Source organism: Triturus cristatus, chromosome 6, assembly GCF_964204655.1.
Source record: "Triturus cristatus chromosome 6, aTriCri1.1, whole genome shotgun sequence".
Classification (NCBI taxonomy): Eukaryota; Metazoa; Chordata; class Amphibia; order Caudata; family Salamandridae; genus Triturus; species Triturus cristatus.
This window is the reverse complement of record NC_140589.1, coordinates 92,006,540-92,019,721: the sequence shown is the minus strand read 5'-3', so window position 1 is coordinate 92,019,721 and position 13,182 is coordinate 92,006,540. Positions and strand designations below refer to the sequence as shown.

The 13,182-nt window shown below is 49.8% G+C and overlaps 1 protein-coding gene across 1 annotated transcript in view; it reads left to right on the top strand.

Annotated features, from left to right (window-relative positions):
- Positions 1 to 13,182, top strand: part of LOC146813810 (exportin-5-like) — a 1,013,804-nt gene that overhangs the window by 193,643 nt on the left and 806,979 nt on the right. The window contains exon 6 of the mRNA XM_085610267.1: positions 287 to 472. Within this exon, the coding sequence (XP_085466393.1) occupies positions 287 to 472 (186 nt within the window). The remainder of the gene's footprint in view (positions 1 to 286; positions 473 to 13,182) is intronic.

The following is a 13,182-nucleotide window of genomic DNA, read 5'->3' as shown; positions in this document are numbered from 1 at the left end:
CTTAGAGTGCAGATCATTGGAACTCTTTTAAGGCCATTTGGTCGTTACCCACTCACATGCTCGATATAGCATCGGTTTGGAATCCATGCTCTTTTATGGAGTATGCAGTGTGGGTGTGGTCTTTTTGTCAGGCCTTGGGCCACCTCTGCCTCATTTGATTGAAGTGAAGAACAAAGAACGTTTGAATAATGACTTTGTTTTAGGTTTTGGAATAATTTTGCATGGAAGCACCTGGATTTGTTTTTCTAGACTAACCTTAATGTGTTTTTTTTTCTCGTACACACAGGCCAAGCAGTGCCACAGAGTTGGCATTGCAATCCTCAACACCCTGGCAAGCTACCTTGATTGGGTGGCAATGTACTTTATAACAGACGATAACTGTGAACTCCTGGAAATGCTCTGTTTACTCCTCGATGAGCCTGAAGTGCAAATGGAAGCAGCAGAGTGTCTCTACATTGCTATCAGTAGAACGGTGAGTGATTGTGTTAATGGAATTCCCAGGACTTTAAAAAAAAAAAAATTATGATTTTATTTTGCATTTTCAGAAACAAGAGGCACTGCATTTCCTATTGAGGCAATGTATAATACATGAAATGGAAAGATCGACCCGCCCAAGACAGTTAACATTTATGAATAACATTCACATATAAGGTGTATATAGAAAAACATTATCTCCTTCATAAAACCCCAGTAAGACGGTGTCAACTAGGTGGAAGGTGTGTTCCAGATGAGCCCCCTTTATTATCAGATTGGGACATAATGTGTATGTCAGACACCCTTAGAGATTCAGACGTGGTCATTTGGAGCCCACCCGCTCTTTTAAGGAGTTGTATTTAAGTAGGGAAAGGGCACCATACGACCTCAAACCTGACCACTCAATCCTGTACAATAGCAGTTAGTTTTTCCAGAGCATATAGTGACCATGTCTTTCCCTGCCACGTATTTAAAGATGGGGGTAGAGGTTGTTTCCACATCTGGGCCACACACAAACGGTGCCAACAAAGTGAGTAAGCGGGCAGTACCGTGAAATTGTTGAAGGAAAAAGTCTATCCGGTCCAGGGTTGCTCAAAAGCATCATGAGTGAATCAAGCGGCAGTAACATACTTGTAATGACCTGTATTGTAGTTTGGATCTCCACCCCAAAGAACTTCTCATTAGACGAGACTACCAAATGTGTAGAAACGTGCTTCCTTCGCCACACAACTTTCAACACACATCAGAGCCCCCGAATATCTTTGTTTTATTGTTACTTCAGATTCACAATGGATGTCCAGATAGAAAAGGAAAAACAATTTTAGTTAAATCTCTGTTAAGAAAATTATCAACATTGTATGTTTGATATTATGGATTGAATATTTGTTTGGAGAATAGAAAAGATCGTCCAGGAGAGAAATGTTTATTTTATTTTTAGGTGTTTCTTTATATGGCAGCCACAGCATTTTAATTGTTTCTACAAAAACAGCAAAGTGATGGATGAAGTGCTTGAATTAATCTCCGCCACTGGCGATTGCTCAGGGCAGCATTCTAGCCATTGTTTTTTTACCACCTTGCCACTGTAGACAGAGGCCTGCCGTATGCAAATAATTACTGAACCTGCTAATTGCATAATCACTCGTTTTGCAATTCAGAAGCTTTACATTTGAGAACGCACTACAAACACTTTTTGAGTGTCAAGACAGAGTCCACAAACCTGTGTTATTGCTAGGTTTCTTATTTTGTATTTGTTGGAGGGAGAATTTGTGTGATGGGTCTGAGGAATTGCTCCTTTTTTTGCATGACCTTTGGACTGATGATGCTGGTTTTAGACTCTGAAAGTGCACCGGGACCTGTTAACCAGGCCCTCCTGCCAATGCTCTAACCCTTAAAAAGTATATGTGCAGTTGAGTGACCCCCTTTTTGGCACTGGCACCCATACCTCCTATTACTGCTGGAACCAAAGAAGACAGAAGGAGGACTGCACCTGCTGATTTGCTGGACTGCACAATTGGAGTCTGCACTAAAATGGACCACACCTGCTGCACTCAAGCACTCACACAGAGCATATGGCCTGCTCTTGTGGGCATGGAGAGTGAGGCTCCAAGGACTGAACCATCTCACACTTGCCAAGAACCCAGAGTGTTTACAAGGACTGTTTGAGATAGACCGCTGTTAAGCTACATGCACACAAAAGGCAAAAGGAGACTGCTTGTAAGTGTCCATCTGTTTCGCCACTGGGCTTTCCTTGTTGACACTACTGCATGCTGGAGGACTGAGCCCTGACCCGTGCCTAATGGTCAGAATGCCCCCGCCCTCGTTCCGCTGAAGAAAGCATAAGAAACTTGAAGGAAACCTCTTGCCGTAAAGCTAGTTGACCAGTCCAAACTAGTCCTGCACTCGACCCTGCTGGAGCATCGTGGGAGAGTAAGTACTGAGGCTCAAGGCAACCACCAATGTTTGTGGGCCCAAGAATTGGCCCCCAAAGGTCTCATCGCCTCACGGCAACTGCATCCTTGGCATCCTGTATCCCTTGCATAAGGACCACTTCCATCGACTACTATGGATGTCTGAAGGAAGGAGACAGAAACTGACTCACGACTGTTCAAAACCACAGGTCCTCTTCCAGGGGATCCTCAACAATAGTCAAAAGCACTGAATATTCCTGCCCATGTGCGGGGACCCCGGAAATAATAAAAAATATATATGAAAAAACTATCTATCTATCCTATCTAATCTATCCTATCTAATCTATCCTATCTATCTATCCTATCTATCTATCCTATCTATCTATCCTATCTATCTATCCTATCTATCCTATCTATCTATCCTATCTATCCTATCTATCCTATCTATCCTATCTATCTATCTATCTATCTATCTCCAAATTGGAAGTGCCTCTCGTGACGTGTGCTGGTACTTACTGTGTTGAAGCCTTACAGTCTTGCCAATAGAAAGGATGAAATCATGTCGCGAGTGGCACTTCCAATTTGGAGCATTGCGATTGGATGTATAGCGGCCAGCTCTGGTCGTGGAAGTGCCCCACCACTGTCAGTGGGGGTCCGCAGTGCCGATGAGAAGCGTGGCACTCGCAGAGCAACGTGTCCAGTTGGCGACACTTAAAATGTGAAGCACCAACCTGGTATGTTGCCTGCAAACCCACTGTGGTGTAAAACTGATTCAGGAGAGAACATTGAGGCGCTCACAAGAAGCAATCGTTGTCGAAGGCTGCGGTGGTGCAAGCGCATCACACTTCTACGAAGACGGCGCTCTCAACGTCTGGCAAAATAAAGGGCCCTCCTTTGTCGCCAACCAGGCGACGCTCAACGTCTAGGAGCAAATCTCCGTCAACGTTGGCTAGACATTCGACGTCTAGGCAGATCACTCTGTCGCCATCTAGACGGCGATCGACGTCGAGGCACAAGTCTCCATCGAGATCGGTGCAGAGATCTTCGACGTTCAGAAACAAGACTCTGTCACCGACGTCAAAGCAGAAGTCTTCGTCGACATCTGCACTTTGACGTCGAGACACAGGTCGTCGGAGCAAAGGAAATCGACGTTGAGGTGTCAGCCAGACGTTCAACATCGAGGCACAGGTCTCCATCAGGTACAGCACGATCGAGGCAGGGTCCTTTGAAGAGTAAACAGTCCATGTCGAAGCAAGCATCAGCGTCGCCGGGTCGACGATTGACGTTGAGGCGGCGGCCTATCCTGAGGGAACGTTCGAGATCGACGTCTAGACTGCAGTCTAGAGGGGACTTACGTCCAGTAAGCCGTTCTCCGTCGCAATCACAGACGTCGAACAGGTTCCCGCTGCTCTCCTTCCAGAATATCATCTTCTAGATCGCCGGAAGTGGTGATCTCTACGTCGAGCAGCCCAGCATCCAATGTGCATCCTGATTCAGCGGACGGGCCTTCACAAATAGAGTGAAGACAATCTCCTCCTGCACACTCTCCTTTGAGACGAGCGAGGGCCTCCTTCAAAGACCGTCTAGACAACAATGCACACAACAGCAAAGAGCTCTTCAACATTGTGAAGGAACTCTCAAACCCCAACGACATGCCACCTTCGCAAGAACTGTGCGACTCCCTTGCCACCTTCTTCCATCGCAAGATCGCAGACATCATGACAGCTTCAACGTCGCAACCACCACTGAGACCTCCATCCCCACAGCCACCATCCGCACCAATCTCCTGCTCTCCTGGACCAACATAAACGACGGCGACACCATCAAAATCATGAACACCATCCACTCCGGCTCTCCGTCAGACCCATGCCCACACCACATCTTCAACAAAGCCAGCACCACCATCGCACCTCACCTCACCTCCGGAAAGCCATCAACATCTCTTTCGAGGCGGTGACCTTACCGGAAAGCTAGAAGCACGCCGAGATCAACGCCTTACTCAAAAAACCCAAGACCGACCCCAAGGACCTCAAGAACTTCCGACCCATCTCCCTGCTCCCGTTCCCGGCGAAGGTCATCGAGGAGACAGTAAACAGACAACTGACCCGCTACCTCGAGGAGAACAGCATCCTGGACCCGTCCCAGTCCGGGTTCCGCAGAAACCACAGCACCAAAACTGCCCTCATCGCTGCCACCGATGACATCAGGACCCTGCTGGACAACGGAGAAACCGCAGCCCTCATCCTCCTGGACCTTTCAGCCACCTTTTGACACTGTCTGCCACCACACCCTACGCACACACCTCCACGACGCCGGGATCCGATAGAAGGCCCTGGACTGAACCACATCCTTCGTCTCCGGCAGAACCCAGAGCATCCGCCTCCCCACTTTCCGCTCCGAAGCCACCGAGATAATCTGCGGCATACCCCAAGGCTCATCCCTCAGCCCAACTTTGTTCAATATCTACATAGCACCGCTCGCCCACTTCACCCGACTACACGACCTCAACATCATCTCCTACGCCGACGACACCCAGCTGATCCTCTCCCTCACCAAGGACCCCTCACTGCCAAAACCAACCTCCACGAAGGAATGAAAGCCGTCGCCAAGTGGATGAAGAACAGCCGTCTAAAGCTAAACTCGGACAAGACCGAAGTCGTCCTCCTCGGCTCTACCCCCCTCGGCCTGGGATGACTCCTGGTGTCCGATCGCACTGGGAACAGCACCAACACCTACCTGACCACGCACGCAACCTGGGATTCATCCTCGACTCTACGTTCTCCATGACAAAGCAGGTCAACGCCATCTCATCCTCCTGCTTCAACACCCTCTGCATGCTCCGCAAGATCTACAGGTGGATCCCCACCGAAACAAGAAGAACGGTCACCCACGCCCTTGTCAGTAGCAGGTTGGACTACGGAAAAGCCCTCTACGCAGAAGCCCCGGCCAAACTCCTGAAACGCCTACAACGTATTCAGAACGCCTCTGCAAGCCTGATCCTCGACATCCCTCGCTGCAGCCACATCACACCCCACCTGAGAGACCTGCACTAGCTTCCTGTCAACAAGAGGATTACCTTCAAGCTCCACACCCACGCACACAAGGCACTCCACAACACCGGACCAGCATACCTCAACAGACGACTCACCCTCTACACCCCCTGTAGGAAGGTGGATATCTGACTATGGTTACCCCCAACTTTTTGCCTAGTGTCTAGCTGGTTTTTCGACTTAGTTGGCCTGAGATCCTGCCATTCAGGGTCTCAGGCTGTCTGCTCTCTCTGTAAAATGGACTCCATGTACCCTAGGTACATTCCCAATTGGTAAGGATCACCTTATTGGACCCTGTACAGTGCACCCTAGGTACCCAGGGCATAGGTGTACCCTAGGCCTCCCAGGGGCTGCAGCATGTATTATGCCACCCCTGGTCTGGCCTTCCAATCAGACACAACTGGCTGATCACTCAGCTGGGGCAAGGTCGTGTAATCACCCCTTGCTTAGATATAGTATGCCTATATCTGCCCTTATATATAGACACATGTGTACCTATCAGTCACTCCTATGGCAGGCCTTAACAATCCTGGAGGCAGAGTGCTTGGTAACATGTGAGATGGTGCTCTAGCATGAGCTGAGCCTGTCTGCAGCTTTCGGAACCATGTCCTTATAGCTGTTCTATGATATAGCCTACCATATACTCTTAAAGTGCCTTATAATCTTAAACGGTTATGGTAACTATGGTTTGGCTTTATCAAAACATGTCGTGTAAGGTGTCTAACACTTTGGAATAATACCCCCATACCATTTCTGGTGATGAGGATATTATTCCTCCCTTCTAGAGGGAGAGACATGTTAAAATCCTACTTTGCTGTTTAACTCTAACCAAAGCCTCAGCATCACAAAATGGATGCTGCTGCCACAGACACGAGTCTGACCCCCTGCTGCTGGGAGTGATCCTGGCAAGGGAGGCTTGGACAATAGGTTTCCTGCTTGGGTAGGTGCTAGCACCTCCCCAGACAGCCTTTAGTGTATTGGGGCAGGGTGGGCTGAAAGGAATGAGACATGCCTGGGGCACACAAGGTGTTCCTTGCATAGTCCAGTTCAAACCGGCGCTGGGGCACTCCAACCCAGCTCTGGCGCGAAACTGGACAAAGAGAGGTGGGTGTAACCACCCCCTCCCAGGTCCCACCCATAAGGCGTGACCTAGCAGGTATCCCAGCCCCCCAGATTAGTATAAGAGTGGGAGTTGGGCCTCAAGACTTTAGATTATCCTGAACCTGCAAAACTGAACAGAAACTCTGGACCTTCGACATTCGACGAAAGAAGAAGACTGAAGAATCTCCCTTGTAGCCAAGGAGTGGCTACCCTGTGCAAACAGGCACCATCAAGAGACTACCCTTTGCTTTGCGACCGTTCTACGAGGAACCGACTGCAGAGCCCGACCAGAGCCTTGACTTCCAGGCTTCTCCGACCCTCATCCACATCTGCAGCAGAGCTGAGATCCGTGGAGGCGACGAGCGACGTGGGACCGGCTACCTGGGAAAAGTGGCTAGTAACTTACAGCGCAGCTTCTGAGGTACCCTCGAAGTTGTGCACCGGGGATTGAGAAGCCCTAACCCCAAGCACCATCTGCACCGAAGATCAGCCCCCCACACTCCACGAGTCCTGCGTGGGGCCCTTCAGCATTTTCCTGCTTGCCGCGTCTGTCCGGTTGCTTGCCCGCTGGCTAGTGGCCTCTGTGACGACGCACCCTGAAGTCTTCTGCGCTGGTTTGGCTCCTCCAGACTGGCTCCCGCTTCTCTGCAAAGAAGAAGCACCCCAGACCTTCCTGGTCTGCACCAGAAGCAAGTCCTTTGTTCTTCGTGGGTTCCGCTTGCCAAGGCTTGGTGAGTCCTAGTCCAACTTCGACGCCGCCGACAGCAAGAGCCTTCGTGGGACAGCTCGCCTCCTGGTCCTGGTCGTCCTCGACGCTTCCTGGTCCTCCTGGCTGCAGCGACAAGCTTCACCTTCACCTGCAACTCTTCACGACATCGCCTGGTTCCTTCCTGGTTCCACGTGGTCACTGGCTAGTGACCTTGACTCTGTCCCTTCTGCTTGCAGGTTTCCTCTCTTCTTGATCCCAGCCTTGGGATCCACCGGACACTCTCCCCTGACTGCCTGTCAGCATCTTTCTTCAGGCATCCATAGGAGTCGACGACGTAAACGACGCATCTTCACCCCTATGCACCCGCAGCCTGTGGGCTAGGTAACTTGGGTACTCCGGTGCTCATCAGGATAGTGACTATCCTAGTGTCTAGTTTTCAAGTCTCAACTTCCTAGCTACTCCGGAAGTGTCCTAAATCTACCGTTTTCTAAACTGTACTATTGCTATTGACTTTTACGCATTACGCGTGAGTGTTTCCACTCTGCACACGAATCCCGTGGGCCTCCCACTTCCTAACTAACGCTAGTGTAGTGTAGCCCCAGCGATTCCCTAGGCCTAGGCCTATTCTATTTCCGTGACAGTGGTTCTTATACCACTTACTTAGTATATGGTTTGCGTGGCCCCTAGGGCCTAACTGTATTACTTACCTGTGTGACTTACTGTATGCATTAATAAGACTGTGTTGTACTTACCTCTAATCTCATAAAGAGTGCTGAGGGTTTGCTTAGAATAAATACACTTTATTTTATATATATATCTGTTGTGGTGTCCTTTCATTTGGTATTCAAGGGATTATATATGGTATCACAGCTGGCTTCACATGCCATTCAGAGTTTAGCCTAAGACTGCTCTTGTCCATGCTACCACTAGGATAGCTGGTCTATAAGGTTGACTTTACAACCAATCACCATAAGGGTATTTGGACTGATATAAGGTGTACACTATAACTAGTGACATCATACATCAGGCCAACTTCTCACACCCCCAACTGCCAGCTCCGCTCCACCGACCTCGCCCTCGCGACCGTTCCCCGCATCCGAAGAGCGACATACGGCAGCAGATCGTTCTCCCAGCTCACAGCCATGACCTGGAACACCCTCCCCAACCTCCTACGGCAGACCCAGGACCTACTGACCTTCAGAAGACTACTCAAGACCTGGCTATTCGAGCAGCATCAGCACCCCCCTCCCCCGCGCCTTGAGACCCTCATGGGTATGTAGTGCGCTTTACAAATATTCGGATTGATTGATTGATTGAGAGACATAGGTCACCTTCTATCCATCTTTCACCTAGATGGAATCTGCCTCTGCATCACTGGGCTCCTGCTCAAGTTCCAGGGGCTCATCACTACTCAAGCCTCCTACGCAGGTCTCCGTTGGCTCGACTGGTGCAAGCTGTGGACAAGGCTCAAACTCCATCGAGAGGCAGAGATCGTAGTAGCACTCCTGCACCCTCTTCCAGAAGGAGGTCCAGATCCAGAAGCAAGAGAAGGCACAGATCTCAAACGCCCTCTTCCTTTTCCACACATACGTCAAAGAGAGACTACTCACCGACAGCCCACCGTTGAGGGTCTCTCCGGTGGATGATGTTGGCAATTTCTAGGATGTGCTTTCCAGAGGGGCAAGTAAGCTGAACATCCCTATGCCCACTCGGCAGAGCTCGTCGTCAGTAATCTTCGAGACTTTGCACCAGAGAGCTGCACCTAGACTGATGTTACCATTGGTGCCGGGGCTACTTCAGCCGGTTATGGACCTTTTCCTCGCGCCGGGGACCCTTAAGACCGCACCGGCGATGATTCTAAAGAAATACCGTCCACCGGAGGAAGACCCGTTGTTTCTCAGGTTTGACCCCCTCTCCAGGTTCTGTTATAATCGCTGCGGCTAAAAAGACACATTCAGTAGCCTCCTCTTCTACAGTTCCACCCGATAAGGAGAGCAAAGCACAAGATTCGTGGGGGAGGAAGGGCTGGGGCACATCAGCCTCCATGCTCAAAGTCTCAAGTGCGTTGGCTCTTTTGGGGCGCTACGACATGTCTTTGGGGGACTCTCTTAAAAGATTTTCGGAAAAACTGCCCAAGGAAGATCGCAAGGACTTTGAAGAAATCTTTTCAGAAAGGCAGCCTGGTGGCAAACTAGGTGATCAGCGCCGCAGCCGATGGAGCGACTCTTTCAGCTCACACCTATGTCCATGGGATATGCGCTAGGAGATCTTGGCTTCACCTCACGTCGCTTAAACCAGAAGCGCAGTCTCGGATCCTCAATTACCTCCTCTCCTCATATTTATTCGGCTCTCACACAGATAAGGAAATGTCTCGGATGAAGACTGAGCTAGACACACTAAAGGCGGTGGGTCTAGAAAAGAAAAAAGAGTTCCATGGACGTTTCAAGCCATACGATCGATGACCCTTCCAACAGAGGGTTCAAACCCCTTATTGGCAGAGGCATCAAAGCCAACAAGGTTAGCAAAGGTCTCAGTACCAAGGCCGTCGCTCCTCCAGAGGAAAAGGAAACCTGCGTCAGTGTAAGAAACTGGGTCTATATATACTGCACCAAAGTGAGGTACAGTGTGTATAGAGTCTAGGAGTCTCCAGAGGTTTGGCAGAGGTTAAGGTTAGATAGAACCTTACTCTCTGAAGTGGTAGCTTGGTCGAGCAGTAAGGCAGTATCAGCGGACGGTGTAAAGCATTTGATGCAAATACTCAGTCAGCAAATGGTCCCACACACTCAAGAACTGAACTCTAGGCCAATTGTTTTGTATAAAAATGTTTACTGTTTTATTCCTAGAACCAAGCAAGCCTGGTACAGGTAAGCATATACATATACATACTTTGCAGTAGTAATTGACTTGTTTGAGCACAGTTCAGAATTGCAGTATAGCGGTTACTGGTTTTGATTACAGGTTTAAGAAAGCAAAATGTTGAACATTGCAAGCACTCACCCCCAGTCAACTGATCTGGGTTTAATCCATCATCATTTTTTAGTTCACTCCGCCACTTCAGTTCAGACATGGTCATATGCAAATCAGTCTGACCCTGTGCCTCATGGGAACAGTCCAGCCCGAACTGCCAAACCATGTCTTCCCTGGACTGGAAATAAGCATCCTGGGACCGGTTTCTGGCTAATCAGCTGTCATCAGCCAGGCTAGCTTGAATCCAGTGGCAAAGTGAGCAAGGGACCCACATCTGGGCATACCCTGCTAACTTAGGGCGAACAAAGCAAAACCAAAGGGGATGATGGACGGAGTGTTGAACATTGCAAGCACTCACCCCCAGTCAACTGATCTGGATTTAATCCCTCATCATTCTTTAGCTCACTCCGTCACCCCAGTTCAGACATGGCCATATGCAAATCAGTCTGACCCTGTGCCTCATGGGAACAGTCCAGCCCTAGAATGCTTGTTTCCGGTCCTGGTAGGACCGGGCTTGGTCGTTCGGGCTGGACTGTTCCCAGGAGGCACAGGGTCAAGACTGATTTGCATAAGGCCAGGTCTAAACTGGAGTGGCATGGTGAGCAAAAGAATGATGGATTTAACCCAGATCTCTTGACTGGGGTGAATGTTTTGATTTGTTCTGCATTCCGTCCATCAATTGAGTGTCTTGTGCTTACAGATTTAAGAAAGCAGTTTGCAACACATTGCAGGTATAGTACATTCAATTGAATGGGCTTTTTTAAGTAAAATGCAGTTAATTACTTTTCAGAATACTTTTCTAACCACAGGACTGGATCCTAGATTCAGCCCTAGGACATTTCCTGAAAACAGGCGAGTAAATGCGTTTTGGTTAATGGTATGATTTTTAAGGAATATTATTGTATTTCAAAAGTTGACACTTAGAATCTTTTTCACATAGAATCACCAATGTAATCCTATGGGAGGAAATTAACTTAGCAGGTAAGTTAGGTTATCTTTACTTTTTCTTACTCAGTGCTGGATCCTGGATTCAGCACTGGGACATTTTCTGAAAACAGTTGAGAAAATGCGTTTTGGTTAATCGGCCGATTTTTAAGGAGTATTTGCAGTTTTCAACTTTTTGAGAGAAAAAGTGTCAATGTTATCCTATGAGGAAAAATGAGTTATCGTTTTCAAGGTAAATAATCGGTCTTTTGAGTTAGGGTTCTGGGGTTAGACTCGGTGGTCTCCCAGGGTCAGTGATGCACTGTTGTTGCACCTCCAGCTGCACTCGGGCAGCCGGGTGCAGAGTGTTGAGGCCCAATGTTATCCTATGGGGGACAGGGGGACTCCGGTTGGTGGCTGCTGGCAAGCAGGCCACAGGGTTGTGGGAGCAAAGCTCCTAGGGTTAAGCTCAGGGCACGTTGGGGACCAAGATAGCACCAAAGGGACACTCTCAGCGGCGCTAGGGCAGCCAGGTGCAGGGTGTAGTTTTGAAGTCGGGTGCCCTGTTGAATTCAATGGAGATTCTCTGGGATAAAGAAACACTGCAGGCTCGGGGACGAAGATCGTCCAGGAGTGACCACCTTTTGGAGGGGTAAGTTGGGATGTAGAGGGGATGGTTAGGCACCACTGGATGGGGCACACAAGGCCGTGGGGCATCGGGTGCAGGGGTGCCTTTAGACGTCGGATTCTCTTACCCGCTCTGGTCCCTGTGAGGGGGGGGGTCTCCTGGATTGAGACTGCAGGTGTTGTCTGGAGGCTTCAGGCAGGTCAGGGGTTGCTGGATCTCGGGTCAGGATTGCCGGGGGGACCTCCTCGGGGTGTTTGCACACGCCGAGCCCAGCCTCTGTTTGAGTGAACAGAGTGTGCTGGATTCGCAGTTTCTGGCTGGCACCAGAAGCTGCAGTTAAAACACGTCCGGTGTACACGGGAGAAACAGCTTAGAGAGTGACTGCAGGCAAGTCCTCCGAGGTTTTTGAGGTTGCTGGCCACTGGACACGCTGGGGTTTTGCAGGAGCTGGTTCAAGGGGAGATAGGCTTGTAGGGCTGGGGCCAAGTCAGTGGGCGTCGTCCTCTTGTTACCTCTGCACGGCTTCTCGTCCTTCTTCTTCGTCTTTTCTTGTGATTGCTGGGTCTGAGGAAGGAAGGTTCAGGGTGCCCCTAAATACTACATTTAGGGGTGTTACAGGAAGTTAAAGGGCAGGGACCAATGGGTCTTTTACCTGGGGTGGGTACATCCCCTATTCTGCCACTCTCCAGTGGGAGGGGGCAGGAGCCTGTCCCTGGTTGGCTGGGTCCCCCCATCCTCAAGATGGCAGGAACTCAAGGTTGTGCCTCACCTCACCTCCCCCACCTTAGGGGTGGAGTTGGCAGATGTGGGCACACCTCTCTTCCTCACTTTGTTTTCCCACCGGGTCTCCCGCCCAAAGTGGGGGGTAGAACCAGTGGGGACCAGTTGCTAAGTACAGCAAGTGGTCCGGAGAGGCTCACAAAGGCGGCATGCCTTTTAAGCTTCTCCTTCATGAAACCTGCCCATCGGTGGGGAAGGAGGCTTGGCACCTTGTCCCTGGATGTGCATTGTTTCAGGCCACCGAGAGCAGCAAGCTCTTGTCCCTGGGGTCCAGAGACATGTCTGATGGTGGCAGGCAGCTCAGCCACTCAGTCAGGTCACTGGGAGTTGGTTGAGTTTCAGGGGGCATCTCTAAGATGTCCTTTGTTGTGCATTTTATATTAAATCCCATACTGGCATCAGTGTGGGTTTAATGTGCTGAGAAGTTTGATACCAAACTTCCCAGTCTTCATTGCAGCCATTATGGTGCTGTGGAGTTCGTAATGACAGCCTCCCAGCACCATATACTCTTAATGGCAGCACTGCACTTGCAGGGCTCAGGAATGGACCTTTGCACTGTAGGGGTACAAGGCTCATGCACCTGTACCCTCACACAGGGCTCATGCACCTGAACCCTCACCACTGGCATAGGGCACCCAGCTA